At 35.1% G+C, this 20,088-nt stretch overlaps 1 protein-coding gene across 9 annotated transcripts in view; it reads left to right on the top strand.

Moving 5' to 3' along the window:
* nmo (serine/threonine-protein kinase nemo) overlaps window positions 1–20,088 on the top strand; it is a 372,069-nt gene that overhangs the window by 225,692 nt on the left and 126,289 nt on the right. For all 9 annotated transcript variants that reach the window (XR_011950114.1, XR_011950117.1, XR_011950115.1 and 6 more), the window contains exon 2: window positions 12,443–12,572. Coding sequence is in view for 4 of the 9 variants with exons in the window: in XM_072523946.1 (XP_072380047.1) it covers window positions 12,443–12,572 (130 nt within the window). In the remaining 5 variants the exon portion in view is untranslated. The remainder of the gene's footprint in view (window positions 1–12,442; window positions 12,573–20,088) is intronic.

The raw sequence follows: 20,088 nt of genomic DNA, 5'->3' as shown, positions 1-20,088 counted from the left end.
TAATTTCAAATGTAATTAATGTGTTACGTCAATAATCTTTGGGGAGAAAATAATTTTGGAGTACTTCCAATAAAAGTTGTTTACTTTTATTGTCAATGAAATACACTATGTATTTCATGTGATAGATATGTATCATATTTTTGTCGATTTTAAAGCGGCATATGACAGTGTCTTAAGACCAAGTCTTTACAACGCTATGAATGAGTTAGGAATTCCAAAAAAACTCATATGTTTGATAAAAGTGAGAATGGCGAAGATGCTATCAGCAGTAAAAATTCAAAACGACTCGTCAACCCCATTTCAAATACATAGGGGGTTAAGGCAGGGAGATGCGCTGGCGTGCCAGCTTTTTAATGTCGCCTTAGAAAAAGTTGTACGAGACGCTAATTTAGATAGTAGGGGAACAATATTTAATAGATCAGTCCAAATTCTAGCATATGCAGACGACGTGGACATTATAACAAGAACTAGGGCGAGAACTGCGGAAATCCTAACCGAGCTAGTAGCAGCAGCAGAACGAATGGGGTTACAGATAAATCAAAATAAAACCAAATTCATGGCGACTAACACAAACACAAGAGCTGGAAATGTTGACACAAATTTAAACATCAATGACCAAAACTTCGAAGCAGTCAAAGAGTTCATATATCTAGGGACATCGGTTAACCCCAATAATAACACATCTGAGGAAATAAAAAGGCGAATAATAATTGCAAACAGGTGTTATCATGGTCTATCAAAGTACTTAGCTAACAAACGTCTGTCTCAAAAAACTCGTATAAGGCTGTATAGAACACTGATAGTCCCCGTTCTCACATATGGATCAGAGACATGGACGCTAACGAAAACAGATGAATCCGCTCTATCCATTTTTGAAAGAAAGGTGCTACGCAAGATATTCGGAGCGGTCTGTGAGAACGGAATATGGAGGCGTAGATATAACTTTGAACTGCAGAATATCTACAAGCATACGTTTGGTGGTAAAGATATTACCACAATAATTAAGCGAAACCGCCTGCAGTGGGCAGGACATGTAGCCCGGGCCCCTGAGTCAAACATGATAAAAAAGATTCTAACAGCGCAACCCGTGGGAATGAGAAGACGGGGTAGACCAAAGCTGAGGTGGATGGACGGGGTAACACAAGATGGCGAGAAGATCGGAGTCGGCAACTGGAAAATGCAAGCGAGGGACAGAATAGAATGGCGTAGAAAGCTTGAGAAGGTCGTGGCCCTCTAAGGGCTGTAGCACCAAGATGATGATGATGATGATGAAATACATTAACAAAAAAGAGTTGTTTACTTTTATTGTCAATGATATACGTTAAATCAAAAAATCTGTATTCTGTAAATCTGTATACAGCTTATTTTCAAGGATAACAAACTATTGCTTCTGCAATTGGAAGAAGTCTGTCATTTTTGACTGCTCTAAATTGTCCAGTATTATTCTATCTATCATATTTGCTAAAGACGTGAAACAGTTGTACGTTTCTTCATTTTGCGTTTTGTCTTTTGATAAAGCTTCTTACAACGTTTAAAACACGTTCCGCATCTTGTCTATTAGGACCGTCTTATTATTAGGTGCGAATGGTCAAACCCCTACACTGACACTTATGAATCATAAATTGTAAATTTCCCACAACACAATATCGGTCGGTAGATTAAACAAAAGAAAAACGTTAAAAACACGTTTTTCGATCTTATTTTCTCTCGTTATAACCAAATTTGCCTCGCTATGGAGGGTTATAGATCAATAGAAATTTCACGCGACATCTCATGTACCTCGTTATAAGCGAAACCTCGTAATAACCGTGTTCATTATAGAGGGAGTATACTGTATTATGAAATCGTATAACAGCTCAGCTGTTTCAGTTTATTTTTAACATATTGTAACGAAATAGCCCATCTCCGATACGTCATAATTCTTAGAAGGACGAATCTAGAAAACGTAAGAATCGGCTTGTCAATAGCGCCCGTCTTTCGGACGGGAGACAATTAGAGGTTCTCGAAAAGTAACTTTATTATATATATGTAACGTTGTTAGGAGTGAGTTTAGTTGATAAGAGAGTACCGAACTGTAAAGTTATAAATAAATATATGTATATAAATTCGAACCGCTCGTTTTATTTAATCTCGCTACAGTGGTGTCAGGTGTGGGGTTAATTGATTTGTTTAAAAATAAATTCAGCAGTGACTTTTGAAAAAGACTTTCGAACATTTTAAAAAAGTACGCGTGCCTGACCAAAGATGCTGCTAGTACAACTCTCAGTAAAACAGTTGCGTGAGCAGCTAGAAGAACGCGATGAAGATTGCAGCGGGTCCAAGAAGATCCTCCAAGAACGACTGAAGAATATTCTTAACAAGAATGGAGATGACCCAGAGACATTCCATTTTCAGTCAGCAGAAGAAGCAGTTTTAATGAAGATCGAAGAGAGTTTCAGAAAAAATAATAAGAAATTTGAAAACGTCTCTCAAATGATAGAAGAATCTTCTAAAAGAGATGATAATAAATTAGAGAATGTTCCCAAAAGATTCGATGAAACATTCGAAAATGTATTTAGAAGATTCGACGAGACTTCACAAATAATTAAAGAAATATGTATTCAAAACAATGAGAAATTTGAAGAAGTCTCAAGAACATTCGATAAAGTAGAAGAGAAGATCAAACAATTAGAGACCATGATAAGTAACACAAAAGTGCTACCACCAGTTAATACGGTAGCCTTAGATCCGGTAGTGAAAAAAGAATCACCGAGAGACGAAATGACACATCATATGAGATTCAAATTGCCACCATTTGATGGAAAGTCCTCTTGGTCCATATACCTTAGACAATTTGAAGCTATTGCGACAGCCAATCATTGGACAGAACAAGAAAAAGCTGTTTCCTTGACTGCTGCTTTACGAGGTGATGCTGCGGATATCCTAAGATCAATTCCTAAGGGTCAAGAAAAATGTTACCAGACCTTGTTCACTCGACTAGATAAACGTTACGGAGATGCCCATCTACAACCAGTCTACAAAGTACAAATAAGAAGTAGAATCCAACGAGCAAGTGAGAGTTTGCAAGAATTTGAAGCAAATATTGCTCGTATAGCGCTGTTGGCCTATCCAGAGGCACCAGACAACGTTTTGGAAGAAATCGCTGTAGATGCCTTCGTCAATGGGTTAAGAGACATTGAACTACAGAAAGCTTTACGACTAGCAAGACCGAAAGTTTTAGATGAAGCGCTCGCTATTGCCTTGGAACATGAAACAGCTAGTCAAGTTTCACGGAGCTATCGAGTACGAACCTCTGAAGAGAGCGACGAACAAAACGAGAAACGTCTGGAGGAAATCGTACGGAAAGTAGTTCGCAACATGATGCCGAAGAGACACGAAACCAGATGTTCGAATGATGGCGACGTAGGTCACATTCGCCGTAAATTGCAAGAAAATAATACAACAGTCAGAAAGCTAGAACAAATGGAACACAGGGCTGGAAAGAGTCATTCAAATGATGATGCTCAGTCAAGACGGGCATACAGTGCAAATCGTAATCATTGTCTTGAATTAGAAGAACGACTTTGCCCCATGAGACGAACCGCCGTCATTAATGATCAATGGCAGCCTCAACAGCTACAAGACGCTCAAGCAGATGATCCATGTATAAAAAGAGTATTGGATTGTATGCGTCGAAGTGGAAGACCTTCTTGGCAAGACATTAGTGCATGTAGTCCAGAAGTCAAGTGTTACTGGAGCCAATGGAATTGCCTAGTGCTGAAAGATGATCTTCTGTATAGAACCTTTGAGAACGATGATGGTACAGAAACTAAGCTTCAGTTGATTGTACCTAAAAGTAAAGTGTCAGAAGTTTTACGTCAGTTGCATGACGGTTCATCAGGTGGACACTTTGGTATTACGAAGACTCTGCAAAAGGTTCGAGAACGGTTCTATTGGGTGAACTGTAAAGATGATGTAAGAAGATGGTGCCGGAAATGTGAACTGTGTGCAACCAGTAATGGTCCAGTTGGTAAAAAGAGGGCACCCATGAAACAGTACAATGTTGGTAGTCCTATGGAAAGAGTAGCAATCGACATTGCAGGTCCACTTCCAGAGACGAATGATGGAAATAAATATGATTCTCGATGCAAGAGTGAAAGCTATGAAGTAGGTGATCTTGTTTGGCTTTATAATCCACAACGTCGTCGAGGCTTGTCTCCCAAACTGCAAAGACAATGGGAAGGTCCGTATGAAATTAAAAAGAAAATAAATGACGTAATATACCGAATTAAGAAGTTGCCGAAAGGTAAACCAAAAGTAGTTCACATAAATCGTCTTGCACCATATGCTGGTTCAAATGAAACAGAAGAAGCACGTACCCTTCAACATAAGATCAAAGATGACCGGCGACCAAGCTTTAATGAATTTATGTCAAATTACGCAGAGAGAAAGAGTGCTAGATTCGGCGTGACCACAGAAGTTCAGCAGGATCTTTTTAGTGTTCCGCATAACGTCTCTCTAGCCCACTGTGTTGCCCAAGATCTTGAGATGACTAAAGGAATCTCATCCGTATTTTATAAGAAATTCGGTCGTTTGGACGAGTTAAAAAACCAGCAGCCTAAAGTTGGAAGAGTACTGAGATTAGAAGATGGTTCTCGATCTTTGCTGTATATGGTGACCAGGAAGTCGTATACAGACAGGGCAAGCTACGAGGATATATGGCGTGCTCTAACTAATTTGAAGAAAATTGTGTGCAATTACGACATCAAGAATTTGGCCTTACCCAAAATAGGCCATGCACTAGATAATCTGGACTGGAAGATTGTCAGAAGCATGCTTGAAGTGATCTTCCGAGAAACCGGCGTACGAATTACTGTGTGTTGCATTAACCCGATGAGATCGTATCCTTCAAAGTCAGTAGACTGTTATTTCTTTCTAAAGGGTTCATGCAGAGCTGGAGAGTCCTGTAGATTCCGCCATCCTGTGCCTACATATAGAGTTGCTGATCGGGACAATCAGATTTAAGAGGGGAGCAGTGTAACGAAATAGCCCATCTCCGATACGTCATAATTCTTAGAAGGACGAATCTAGAAAACGTAAGAATCGGCTTGTCAATAGCGCCCGTCTTTCGGACGGGAGACAATTAGAGGTTCTCGAAAAGTAACTTTATTATATATATGTAACGTTGTTAGGAGTGAGTTTAGTTGATAAGAGAGTACCGAACTGTAAAGTTATAAATAAATATATGTATATAAATTCGAACCGCTCGTTTTATTTAATCACGCTACAATATTGTTTCATGTTTATATCTTTTCGAGGACGACTGAGTTTTCGTCAATATATACCTTGGAAGCGCCACAAATATATTAAGGATTAATTGATGAAGATACTCGCATTCGTGCAACTAAGATGACATCAACATATAAAAAGGTTAGAACGAAAATCTCGAAGGAAAAGAGAAATACCAAGGGGAACATGGAACTAGTAAATACGGAAAGTTAAATAGAAGGAGCTTTTTAATGTCGAAGAATGGCAGGACAGAGAGGTGTGGAGCACAGTATGCAAAATAGATGTGCAAATGCAAAACAATAAAAATAAAATCAATATGCAGATAATAAAGAATATATATTAAAACACTTCGCAAACCCTTTGAGGGCTTTGAAATAATGTTATAAATAATTTACGACAATCTAGTGAAAAGAATAGAAGCAAATTACGACGTAGAATAGAAAGGCATAGTAAACACTGAAGATAAACGGCTCTTTCCGTAAGGATGTCCATATACTATATGTGCATGTGGGTTTGTCAAAGTTTAAACATTACAATCGACAGTATCTATAGTTGATTACATCAGTGTTAAAGTTTATTCTCCTCTCTTGTGTATAAATAATTATCTCTCTAATTCATTTAAATGTCGCAGTAGTATTCCGCTTCGACCTGGCAACTCGTCTTTGATAAATATAAATATCTTAATAAATTATTCTTAACAAGGGCCATTGTGAGGCAAACATAATGACGGCCGATCTCGGATAGGATTAACCTATACATCTTTCAATTTAACTGCATTGTTAATGTCGTCCGTGTAAATATCATTGGATTTAGGTTGTTAGCCGATAGATTAGATTGTCGAGCTTGTATATTTAAAGGTGATATGTATCAATAAGCATTAAGATAACAAGAAACGACGTAAATAATGAAGAATGTTTATTATAGGTGAAGCTAATTTTTTAATGTGTTTATTTATTTATTTTTTTTTATAATGCTCACCAGATTATCTAAAAATATATTGGGAACATAAAAAAACAATAACCTACAAATGTATAATGTCAGAACACTAGATCTCAATTTTTCTTAAATGTTACATGTTTTTAATCATCATCAGTGTCCACTAATATTCCATGAGCAGGTATAGTATCCCCTTATAGTTTCAAGACTTTATCTTTTCATTATTTGGTCGCCCATGTTGGGCGCCAATCTTTTAGCTTCAATCAACGTCTCCATTGAACCTAAAAGGTTCTCAGTGACAGAATCAGACCAAATGTACAGAACGAAATTAAAACTAACTAAATAATTCAAAAGACATAAACTACATAAATCTTGCACATAACAAATACTAGGTAGTTCTTTAAGATGGTTCGGTTACCAGAATAAACTATTATAAAATCTTGCATGTAACACACTAGGTTCTTTAAGTTGGTTCGATGGTTACTAATCTCAATTCCTTGGTTCCCCGGGTCCACAGAAAATCAAGCTGTGTTTAATAAGTTTAACACTTTGGCTACTGCCTGTACCATTTCTGGTACACAGTTAATTTTACCAGGAACTGCGTATAAAAAATTTGGTCAGATGACGCGGTAATGTTTCAAGCTATGTGTACGTTTGGTAAACACAGTTCTGATGCGCATCTAGGCTCGTACAGTTTACGGCTATATTCTGGCGAAGCAGTTTGGGACTCCTTCAGCAGATTGCATATTACTGACCTGCAGGCGTGATTCACTGTATTAGTTTGTACAACTTTACTCTTGTGTGTTTATGTTTCTAAAATTAGTAAAATGACAAATAAAAAATTAAGTGGTGCTGAATTACTTGAAATAGCGGAAAATTTGAGTGAAATGGAGTATGACTTTATTAGTGAAAATAATGATGATTCGATAGATGATCCAAATTATCAAGATTCGTGTTCGTCTTCCTCTAATTTAGAAATTAACAGTGATGGGCAAGAGTTAGAACTCGAGTCTGATCTAGAATCTCTCAACAACGATTCTGAACCTGTTAATTTTTTAAATAATACTAATAATAATCCTAATGTCATTTGGAATAATTGTACAGGTAATATATAAATTAGTATTCACTTTTATAGTTTTGCGTTTTGTTTACAATTTTGTAGGTAATTTGAAGACATTTACTTTCACGGAAAATTCAGGATTCTCCCAAAGGTTTTTTGCACAGGGGGAAGGAGATCATCCGATTCATTTTTATAAATTATTTATTGACAACGAAATCTTATCACTTATTGTCGAGGAAACCAACAGATATGCTGATCAGAAAATATCTAATATTAGGAATTACAAATCAAACATTAACAAAAACAACATTATTGGGACAATGGAGAAACACAAATCAATCCGAAATTTTTGTTTTCTTAGGTCTTCTAATTTGGATGGGATTGAATCGTAAACCCACTTTGAAAGATTATTTTAGCACCAATATGCTATACAAAAATGAAATTGGAAAATTTGTTCACATGTCCAGGATAAGGTTTGAGCTCCTTTTGTTCAATTTGCACTTCTCAAGCAACGAAATTGCCTCAGATGATAGGCTCAAAAAATTCCTTCCCTTGCAAAATTTGCCAATCAAGAAGTTTAAGCTAATAAATTTGTTCAATGTATAGACTTTTCAAGTACTTCCCAAGATATTGGAAGGGTAGCGGAAATAACTGTAGTAGCGAAACCTGGGTAACCCTTAAATCAGATGTCATTATATCGACCAATATCGTTGTTACCAATGATTTCAAAAATGTTTAAAAAGCTCCTGTTAGAAGACTACAACCTATAACAGAATAAAAATGTATTATCCCACTTTATCAATTTGGATTCAATCAAACAACAATAGATCAGGTTCATAGAATCACTGATCAAAACTTGGAAAGCAGCGAAGAGTGCGGCTACCCTGGGGAGGGAGAAACCCAAATCCAAAAGAAGTAGAGTCCTACACGGCGTTGTGTAGTCAGTCGACCTTTACGCGGCACCAGTCTGGAGTGATTTAGGGTGGACCAGATCGAGTCTGTTGCGAGTTGCACGGTTAGCATGTTAGTGGTAGAAATACTACAGCCGTAAAAAGAGAAGAAATGGAAAGATGACAGGAAGAGTGGAACAGCTATGGAAGATGTCGCCCAGTGGACTAAGATGCTGATTTGAGCTTAAGGAACGAGGTGGACTCAGGTCACAGGCGACTGGATTACATACTGACGCAAGTACTCTCAGGGTACAGATGTTTTAAGGCCTATCTTCATAGATTCGGAAAGGCAAATACAGACAAATGCCTATACTGCGATTACTCCGACACTTACTCACACAATGCTGGAGTGTAATAGATGGACCGTGGAGACAAATAGAATGTATAGAGAAATAGGTATGAACCCTATGACTGCAAGAGGGATGATCGCGAAGATGATAAGAAGTAAGGAGGGATGGAATAGTATACACAATACATCCGAGCAGCCTTTAAGAAGAAAGAGGAAGTCGTCAGCCTTACAGCGGCCATCACACTTTCGGAGTACGGTACTAGCGACAGTCAACTGCTCACAAGTAGGAGAGGGTGAATTTAGTTGGTAGGTAGGATAACAGGAAGATATTCGTTTGCAGGACCTCCTTCTAGGGAGAGCTAGGCTCGGATATACTCCTCTACCCTGAATTAAACACACACCAGCCATCCCTAGAGATGGGTCAACCTGGTACAGGTTTTAGAAAATTTCCACCCCCAGAAAAAAGTTAAGAGACCAGAGACTCTTCAGCTCCTGGACTAGCATGGAATAGTGAGAAGACTCAGGAGAACTAAACCTTCTGAGTTGGTGTAAACCCTTTTGAGTCAGTGTAAATATTTTATATTTAATAGCAGAATGGTATGCATGTTAAGTTTTAAGTTAAGCTGGTTAAAAAAATTGGGGAATACCATTGGGAGAACTCAACAAACGTTATTTTTAAGATTGTTAATAGAAAAAATTTGCTCGTTGGTCTAATTTTTGTGACTAGTAGTAAATATCGAAAGTACCGCTTAGGTGTTTAATACAAAAAAATCTGTATACGGGATCAGTTCCTTTTGCATTTATTCGTATGTTTCTATCTTGGATAATATCAATATCAATCCCTTTCACAGACATGTCCTGTCTTAGCGTTTCTTTAAACCCGATTCTTCAAGGTTGCCACTATTCCAATCTTTGCTCTAAATCCCTTTCAATATTTCGTACTAACACATCATGTAGCAAAAAACTGGGGTGTGTAGGAGGAGAGATGTATAAGAAGAGTGGTCTATGTATATGGGATAATTGATAGAAGTAAAATAGATAACAATTAAGTAAAGAAGTATGAAAAAAAATATTGAACGGAATGTGGCTAGGCTAGCAATGTAGGCAAGAGAATGACCACTAGAAACTCAAGGATGGATACGGCCAATTTGCATGCCTTTTAAAGACAGTAAATCAGGAAAATATGTATGATGGATAGAAAAGAAGATATGAAAAATGAATAGATATAATGAAAATTAACAAAGAAAACAAATTTTTGTTTATTAAATATAACTTCTTAGATTTTGACAATCTCTAAGTTACCAAAAAGTATATGAAAATTTCACAATATAATATTTTAACAGAAATGTTGAAAACAACTATAACAAAAAGTTGAAAACTACACAGAATAACTCTGATATAGAGTGTACAACCTACATCTAGGTTAAAAAAACAACCCTAAACAAAATAATGCTAACGTTGGAAGAACGTATAGCCAAGTAAATATATTATACTAACCTACAATATGACCAACAATATTGTTAAACACCTCTAAATTCAAATATAAACAAAGTAATATATAAATGGGAACAAGCCAAGTTAAACAATTGAAACGGTCTATTATCCTGAAGGGATAATAACCAGAGTTAATAACGCAAGATGAAATATGAAAAAAATTAGTTAAGTAAACAAATAATAAAATAATTAAAGTTAATAATGAAATAAATGGTTAATACAAAAAAAACAATGGAAGATAATCTCTGGGTAGAATTTGAGCTCAAACTTACCGATACCTTACACCAAGGGGAGTTATATCAATTAATAATATATATATATATATATATATATATATATATATATATATATATATATATATATATATATAATGTTATAAAAAAAAACCTATAACTGGTGAAACAAGATATATATATATATATATATATATATATATATATATATATATATAGTTCTGAAGCTAAAACCAACTATCCTCCTTGGTGAAACAGTTGTCTGGAAGGATACTCCCGAATGGCTTCGATGTCCCAGCGAAGTCCTCCTTGAGGTCCGAAATTAGCACGGAGCTGGTGCTAATTGGCTCAGTTCCGATGGTTACTGTCCTGCCCTACCTCTAGGTGCAGGCTGGAGAAAAAAATGAGGGTGGAGTAGACAATACCCCCTGGCTTGTCCCAATGACCCTGATTCTTATAGAGTTGAAGTGGTACCCTCCCTCGGATGTTCTGAGGGAAGTTTATAATTCCATGGGAGGTGACTGAAAACAATTCCCCGTTACTTCTAGTCTCAACATTGATAAAAAGAAATCAAAGAAGAAGTGAGGAAAGTTTCTTTCAGCATAAGAAACCGGAGCAAAAAGATAATTATAGTAGATGAAAAAAAAAAAAAACACATCCAATCGGATGTAGCGTGACCTTGCTTCACATAGAGTAAAAATATAATGGCCTTGAACAAAATACTATATTAAAATATGAAATAATGAATCTGAATAATAGGATATGGATAAAATACTCTAATGTTCACTAAAATATCTGTGGAAATTGTAATAGATGTTAGAGATTTACGGAAAATTCAGAATTTTAATCAGATTCATGCCAGAATGATTGTAAGCGGCCATACTATGCTTGAATTCGTGACCCAAGGTCATTCTGAATACCTTAAGGATGTGGGATGTGGGAACAAAAAGTTAGTTTTTATAATATAAAAAAAATAGTTACCAGATAGCTACTCAATTCCGTGCTAGAAATTTCACTTCAGCCTCCCGAGTTTCCGAAAACACCGTCAATTAAATGGTTACGGTTATACTTAAAACATTTAACTTCTTGAAGTGAAGGAAATTCTATGCATTAATTGGATTTTCTTTCGCTAACTACCACCTTTGTACCACTTCAAACTCTCGATCGAAAGTGATTTTTAATTCACAGTTTGTTAACCAAGAGCCAGTTTCCACTCGCCCTAATCTCCTGTCATCTCTCTGGTTCGCAATGGTACCAAATTTAGATCAGAGTGACAACTTAAATTATTAAAAATACACACTTAATGAGCAAATGAACACTTAAAGTTAGGCAACCCATACTACATCTCTGAAATTACTTTAATATAAATAGTAGTAAAAGTACCGACTGTTACAATCATCAGTATACATTAAGCAACAGGAAATGTTATCATGCAGTTTCCCTGTTAGCTGATTCAACTCTAATGAGTCTAAATTAAAGACTAAACACTATATTCATCGTATAGATTTTTATACGCTTCTGCTTTAGTTTCCTTTTTGTTTCCTTTTTGTCGGCTTTATAATTATGACGATCTGTATTAGACCTATATTCTTGCTACAATTTACATTTTTCTCTTCTCCTATCTATAACTATTACATTTTACCTTTTACTAGTGAGTAAAAAACAATTTTTTATATCAATAAAATACTGAAAACTTTGTATTCAAAACTTCCACAAAATTTATTAAAATATTTAACTTCATAAAGGCACTCTGCTGAAACAGCTGTAGTGGTAAGATATAATAAATTTTGTGGAAGTTCTGAATTTCAGTGTTTTATTCATATACAAAATGAATTTCCATCAAGTAACGGTCGAATCCATCACCTAAACAATTTTTTATTGTTCAATTAGCTTTTTAGAATATAATTGCAAATATTTGCGTCCATGTTGTTCTTTCTTTTCGTGCAGGCAATTTCGAGCATGTTTTTGTTGAGTTCATTTTAAATAAAACCGGAAAAAACAACAGATCCTTTTCGCTTGGACGATGGTAAATAAAATTTGGGACCACACACCTGTTCATTCCCGTAATTATATCACATTTTTTGGAAGGTCTTTTCAACACCCTCGTTGAAAAAAAAAAGAAATTCAATCTGCTATAGTGTAACATAATCATACTACCTCCCGTGAGTGGAAACCTAAATATTTACTTACATTAGTTTTTGTTCTTTTTCAGGGCCGTGACAGACCCCAGGGACGGCAGACGAGTGGCACTGAAAAAATTACCAAAAGTGTTCCAATCGGTAATATCGTCGAAGAGAGTTTTTAGGGAATTAAAAATGTTATGTTTCTTCAAGCATGAAAATGTAAGTATGAGTTTGATATGGTACGTATGCGTGACCGTAAATATTTAAATGTTGAATTTGAATTTTATATTTCCTTGTCAAATACGGCAAAGGTTAGTAAATGGATAGGATATGCAAAAAAATTTAGACTCAGGAGAACTTTTTCCTGGGAACCGTCTTTTATACACCGGTCATAGTACAGTCAATTGACTTATTGTAATCTTCTATTTCGGACATGTAATGAGAGGTCAAAATATAGGGTGCTACAAAATATGTAACTCAAATTAGCAGGCAAACGCAGTCCAGGGCGAAAAAGACTTTATGGTTGAAGAACTTGACTTTGGTATGGTATTGACACAAGCATGCTATTTAGGATGACAGTGAATAAAATTCAAATAGCTATGATGGTAACCAACGTTCTGAAAGGACATGTTATATGAAGAATAATCTGGTATTTATTCGTGATGCTTCTTCTTCTTCCTTCTTGTATGTAGGCTTTAAAGCCTGTTTCTTCTTCAATATTAGCATCCTAAATTATCGCACCATCTTTTTCTTGGTCTGCCAATACTTCTTCGTCTATTTGGTGACTTATCTCGAGCTATTCGTACTATCCTATCCTCTCCCATTCTAAAGTAGAAATCCTCAATTTAGAAGAGTGATATCATAGTTTAAACGCCGAATATCCTCAAATTTAAATGTACACAGCGGCCATCGAAAACTGCCTGTTTTCTCGATTGGAATTTGCGTTTCCTCATAAGAAATTACAGAATATATAAAGTAGTATATTTATTTGTGCTTCTCTATAGTAGACTTGACCAGAAGTTGTCGTACAGTGTAGCCAATTCTTGTTCACAAGTAGTAATTATGGTCATACAAAACCTGTATTCTTCCACGCAGCGATTATTACCGTCATAAAAATACAAAAAAACCTGATTTTTTCAATAGTAAAAATTAAGCACAAAATTGTAATGAAATAAATTTTATTTATATGTTCCGTTTCGTTACATATTTAAATTTATAAAATAAAAATCGATATTTTAAAACAATATTTTTCAATCGTTTGGCAACTTTGGAATTAGCGACGGAACTCCTTTTCAATTCAGATTCACAGAAAGCCGTAAAACTAGTTTTTGTCGAGCGAGTGCCCATCAACAATAGGTCATTTACATTGGCGTTTCTGAGGGTAGGGTATTTTATGCGATAAGTTTGTGTTATTGATAAAACGTGTTATTGATAATACGAGTGTTATAGTTTGTCGTTTTATGGTAAATTTTCTATTATCTAGTTATATTCTGTGATTATTTGGTTTGAGTTTTATTGGAGTTGGACGAAAAACCGAGTTGTTCCAAGAGAAGACTGCAAAATTCTGATGTTGATTCCAAAAATGAAATGCCGCAAAAGAGACGGAAAATGTTAACGTCCGAAGAGAAGGTAATAATACGAAACGTTTATGAAGGAATTGTCGGCAGAAAAATGGAATTAAATGTTAGCCAAGCGGTCGACATTTGTAGCAGTTTAACAAAAGTATCCGTTAGCTATATTTATCGTGTACTTAAAAATACATTTGAAAATAAAAAGCAAGAAAAAGGTAAAACTAGAGGTAGGAAAAGCATTGTTTTGGATGACGAGACAAGGAATATTATACGTCGAAAAATTCATTCATTTTATTTTCGGAGTGAAATTAAAACACTGAAAAATATTTCTCAAGAGCTCGAAAACGATGACTCCTTGCCCAAGATATCTCGTAGAGTCTTAACCAGTACCATGCGTGAAATGAACTTTCGATATGTAAAACTCAACAGAAAAAGTATGCTATTAGAAAAAAATAAAATTATTGTGCGGAGAAGAAAATATTTAGAAGAAATACGCAAAATTCGCAGCACTGGACGCAAAATATGTTATTTGGATGAAACCTGGATTAACCAAGGTTGAAAAAGGTCATACAGTTGGAAAAGTTTGGCAAGATTTAAATGTCAAAAGTAAACGCGAAGCATTTATAGAAGGCTGATATACAGGATTAAAAGCTCCATCAGGAAAGGGACGGCGTTTAATCGTCACCCATATAGGAAGTGATACAGGGTTTCTTGATGATGGTTTTCTTCAATTTGAGTCGAAAAAAACAGGTGATTATTAAAGAAATTGAAAGGGAGGATTCAAGAATGGCTTACAGAAAAGGTGATTGCATACGAAGAATCAATGCTCAAAATTTAGCTACTTGACATTGCACGGTTAAGGAAAATTGAATATCTTAAATATGCTGTAGATGAAACTGCAAAAGATTATGGTGTCAAAGTTCTGCGTCTACCACCTTATCATTGCGAACTTAATCCCATTGAACTTATCTGGGAGCAAGTGAAAGGAGAAGTAGCACGCAATAAAAAAATGTTCAAATTAAACGAAATTAAGAAACTTTTGATTCAAGCAATCCTCCATGTAACTCCAGAGAAATGGGCTAAATGTATAGGCCACATAATTAAAGAAGAACATCGTATGTGGGAACTTGACACTCATATCAAAGTTTTACTAGAGCCAATTATAATTACACCAGGTGGTGAAGATAATGACAGCGATAGCAGCACTGCATCTTCAGGTTTAGACAGCGAATAATATTTTCTAATAGTTTAATAAGAACATCAGCATAAAAAAAACCAAAAACAAAAAAAAACGAGAAGAACATAGTAAGTGTGTATAGTGTTTGTGTTTAAACACATCAAACATTATTTTTATTTTGTTTTTATAGAATTTTATTTAAATTTAAATTTTTATATAAATGCTACATTTAAATGCTACATTTTTCCGATCTTACTGTATGGTGTGGAGGCCTGGACGCTGACGGAGACGCTCACGAGAAAACTAGAAGCATTCGAAATGTGGGTGTACCGACGCATTCTTCGTATATCCTGGACCGAACATGTCACCAACACAGAGGTAATCCAAAGAATCGGAAAGGAGAAAGAAATCGTGAATACAATTAAACAAAGAAAGCTTGAATATCTAGGCCACATATTGAGACACGATAAGTACCGTCTACTGCAATTGATTGTCCAGGGAAAAATAGACAGTAAGCGAGGGCCAGGCAGGAGAAGACACTCGTGGCTCCAAAATCTGAGGAAGTGGTTCGGGCTCACATCGGTCGAACTATTCAGAAGCGCCGCAAATAAGATCAAAATTGCCATGTTAATAGCCAACGTTCGCAACGGACAGGGCACTTGAAGAAGAAGAAGAAGAAGAAGAATTTTATTTTGTTTTATAGGATTTTATTTTGTTTTGTTTTATACTGTTTAAGTGTTTTGTTCATTTTATTTAATAAGACAATATGGCTCTTGGCGAACACCCATTTAAAAAAGTATCGCGCCACAAGACATACCTCTGGGGTGGTGTGGAAACTGTCTTAAAATTAGTTTTAAAAAAATTTCATTGTGTAACTCTTTAAGGACGGGTCACGTCAAAAGACGTTTTAGCGTAACTTCCGCGACAGCCGGTTGGTATCAGTAAACTTTCTGCAAAATTACTTCTTTTTTATAGCTTTTTGTTTGTGGCATTCTGTATTTTTAGGGGAATGTAGGGAATGAGCCACAAAATATTTATTCATATGTTTATTTATTGACGTTTCGATCTCTATATCCAGAGACCGTTTTCAATTATACAAATGATAGTACTATTTATTTTCTATGGCTTTTCGCTTGTCGTTCTGTATTTTTAGAAATAATGTTGGGAATAAGCCACAATATATTTATTCAAATGTTTAATTTACGGACGTTTCGATCTCTATAAAGAGACCGTTTTCAAACATACAAATGACAGATATATTTATTTTTCTATAGCTGCTTGTTTGTGGCATTCTGTATTTTTAGGGAGAAGGTTGGACATAAGCCACAATATATCTATTTACATGTTTAATACATTGACGTTTCGATCTCTATTCCGTTTTTAAAGATAGAAAAAAAAAAGAAAATAAACAATATAAGATTATAAAAATATATAATAATAAACAAATAAAATAAATATAACTATCATTTATATCTTTGAAAGCGGTCTTTGGATATAGAGAATCGAAACGTCAGTAAAAACTTGTAAATAAATATATTGTGGCCTATTTCGAACATTAATATTTGAAAAATAAAATATAATTAACGTTAAAATAAAAGTAAGTGTACGTCACTGGATTTCCAAACGGCTTTCCGCATTTCTGGGCCTTTAAACGATGACTCACTCTCTCGAATAGTGAAATTATACCATACTAATGTGTTCGTTCCACTCCTGTTTCCGTTTTGTCACCCATCCATTTATGTCTTGTATATTGCATACTCTTATGTTTTCGCTTCTCTCCCTATCCAACAGACTTTTCCCTGATATTCGTCGGAGTATTTTCATCTCTGTTGTTTCTAGTAGTCGCACGTACATTGTGATGGTCATATGTATTATTCTTTCGGAGATATAACGGCAGTTATCTATATTGTCTTACAATTTTTGATAGACAAGAGTACCTACGCCTGCTTGTGCTCGTTCGTCTTTCTTCACTCCACTGTAGGCTAAAAAATATTGGTTACAATATCTTTGACCTTTACCTTTCTCTTGGTTTCCTGGATTGCACAAATGTCTATATTTTTATTTATCAGTTCTTCTATTATCTCTTGGTCTTTTTTGTTGAAAGAAGTAATTTTCCATGTTGCTAATCTGATTGTGGGCTTATTTTTCCTTCTCGTTTTCATTTTCTTTGCGTGGTTCGTTATCTTAGGTTTCGTCTGGTTCTGAGGCTTTATATTGGTTCTTTGAGCCATGTTTTCTTTTACAATGGGTAGGATGCTAACCTGGCCCATCAACCCTCCTCTTTTATCCGGGCTTGGGACCTGCTATGGGCATGAACGCGGCTTCTGAGCTACTCAATCCACCCAGTCCTCGCTCTCATAACCCCCAGACAGAGTTTGGTGCTGGCTAATCCACAATTCTGGAACCAGCCGGTACAAGTCTAGTGAATGGGTCCCACATGTTTTACCTAGTGAATTACTTAGTTGTCTTTGTAGCAGGTTCTTTTCGATATTATGTAGTTAAGGGAGAATAAGAAAAGACATCTTCACTGGTAGGAGTGTTCTTATGTTCAACAAATAATCTGAGCTTCTTTATGATCTCCATTAGGATCCTTACGTAATTCATTACCAATGGCATTCATTCATTGCCATTTTTTTTATTATTTTTTCATCTTACTACTAGATTAATATTCTTTTTGTCTACACATATTCATCAAATCTTTCACGACGCTCGTAGTGCAGACGTTGATCGAGGATATCTACTCAAATAAATAATATCGTCCTCTTCATTATGCTTTACATTTTATTTCGTCTATAAATCAATATATGTTTTCTTCATTTTGAGATCTTTATTCATATGTTATATCTAAAATTCAACACAATTACATAGAACTTTCTATAATTCAACGATGATCGGGTGATCTGTAAAATTATTTAGGCTTTTCAAATAACAGTATCCGCGTCGTGAAACTTGTGAGATCTGTCTAAATCATTTTAGTAATTATTATATATAAGAAATACATGTTTTATTTAACATATTTGTGGACAAAGATGGATTTCAATTAGTCAATCTTCATATCAAGTCATTATTAAAGTGGTTATGTAAAACGACAGGCTCCTTCGTCACATGTCACTAGCTGGAAATTTTTTATGGCGGTGACCAACCGCACGTTAATCCCTACAACGTTTGGCATTAGGGAGAATCGGTTTATTATTTTCTTGATTAAACACTGTGTTCTCGATTATGCAATTCCCTACAAATACAATCAACGAAAGGGGTTCCGAGCGGAGAATTCCCTTGAGTTGTGATTCATCTTTTTGGGGCTTACATTGGTGCCCAGGCTAATTACTCACTCGTAATTCTATCAATGCATCTTTTTATTTATCGTTAGCTATACAATTATTGCTTTATATTATTATTATAATACTTAAAAGCTTTTAATTTATGCAGATGTGAAATATATATTAATTAAAATCCTTTGTAAAAGGTATATATTGTTGTCCATGCTTCTTGTCGGCACCTCCAAACCTTAGACTATTCTTCATCCCTTCAAACAAACCTCTCAGTCCTCATTTCACTCTTCCACACAACCCCCTTAGGGTTTGGTTGAGGTTCTCTGGGGATCTCAGCCTTCTGCATTCTTTCCGTATCTCACATTTTTTCAAAAACACTATAATTTTCTTCTTTTTTCACTTAATTTCAACAGAGCCACCCAAAAACCATTTCATTTTCATAATTAAGGTTTATATACACCTGCAAATCATCCAACTTATAACTTATCTCTTTACATTTCTCATGTACCTAGTGTTGCTTTATGACAGATAGGTCCTTTCTCAAGTTATAAGTTGAGTACTATACATACAACATACTACAAAACCATGATCCAACCATCAAATTCTGTTTATTTTATATAATAGTTTAACGAACACCCCCACAACTTAATAACCAGTAAAGCTGACACCATAATTTTTGTTTTACTTAATTTTAACAGAGCCAACCCACAACCATTCCATTTTCACATTTCAGATAATTATACACCTGCAACTCATTCAACTTATAACTTATCCTTTTATATTTCCCATGTACCTAGTGTTGCTTATGACAGATAGGGCCTTTCTTAAGTTATAAGTTGAGTACTATTCTATTAACATATTACAAAACCATGTCCCAACCATCAAATTTTATTCATTTCACATAATAGTTAATAAAATAAAACTTCCACACCACTTAGTCTGTTAACACCCTATCAGATATTTAATTTCATGTACTTATAACTTAATAAGTTTTACATTTACCAGGTACCAAATGTTGTTTTTTGACATACAGGGCCTTCTATAATCGAGTTATAAGTTAAATTTCACATGACCATTATATGTACTACAAAAGTTTTATTCCATTCACACAAGAACACTTTCATATTTTAAATACATTCATTCAAATTCCACCAATATCAACAAAATTTCAATAACTCAACCTTCTACATGTGTCTAGTTTCTATTTTCCAGGTACCAAATGTTGAAGAAACATAAAGGGCCTTATATTAAAATCTCTATTTCACTACACTACCACACACATGTAGGTATAGTTGGTTGCCTAACTATAACCACATAATCTTCTCTCCACATTTCATCTCATATACATAATTTTAAAATAACAACATTGGTGGTTGATACTGTTATATTAATTTAAAATTTTTTACTCTAACAATTTTAAATAACGTTGGCTTTTGTCTTAAGTAGACACATACAGTTATATTGACTACTCTGTTACGACTTCCGTCCTAACTTGTCAACATTGTCATTTCATTCAGTTGCTTCCATAAAGTCCTCGTAGACACACCGTCTCAGGACTTGCAACTTCAACGTGGAGTCATATGTCGCCATGTTACCTAATCCAACGGTAACTTTAACATCCTAATTATTTATAAGATATAATGTCGAACAAATGTAACTAATTATTTGTTAACGGGTTTTTACCCATAAATTTAGTGGCTACATTCATCTACTCC

The sequence above is a fragment of the Diabrotica undecimpunctata genome, chromosome 2 (genome assembly GCF_040954645.1).
Source record: "Diabrotica undecimpunctata isolate CICGRU chromosome 2, icDiaUnde3, whole genome shotgun sequence".
Taxonomy (NCBI): Eukaryota; Metazoa; Arthropoda; class Insecta; order Coleoptera; family Chrysomelidae; genus Diabrotica; species Diabrotica undecimpunctata.
Note: the sequence above shows the minus strand (reverse complement) of the source record. Positions and strands in the feature narration are given on the sequence as shown.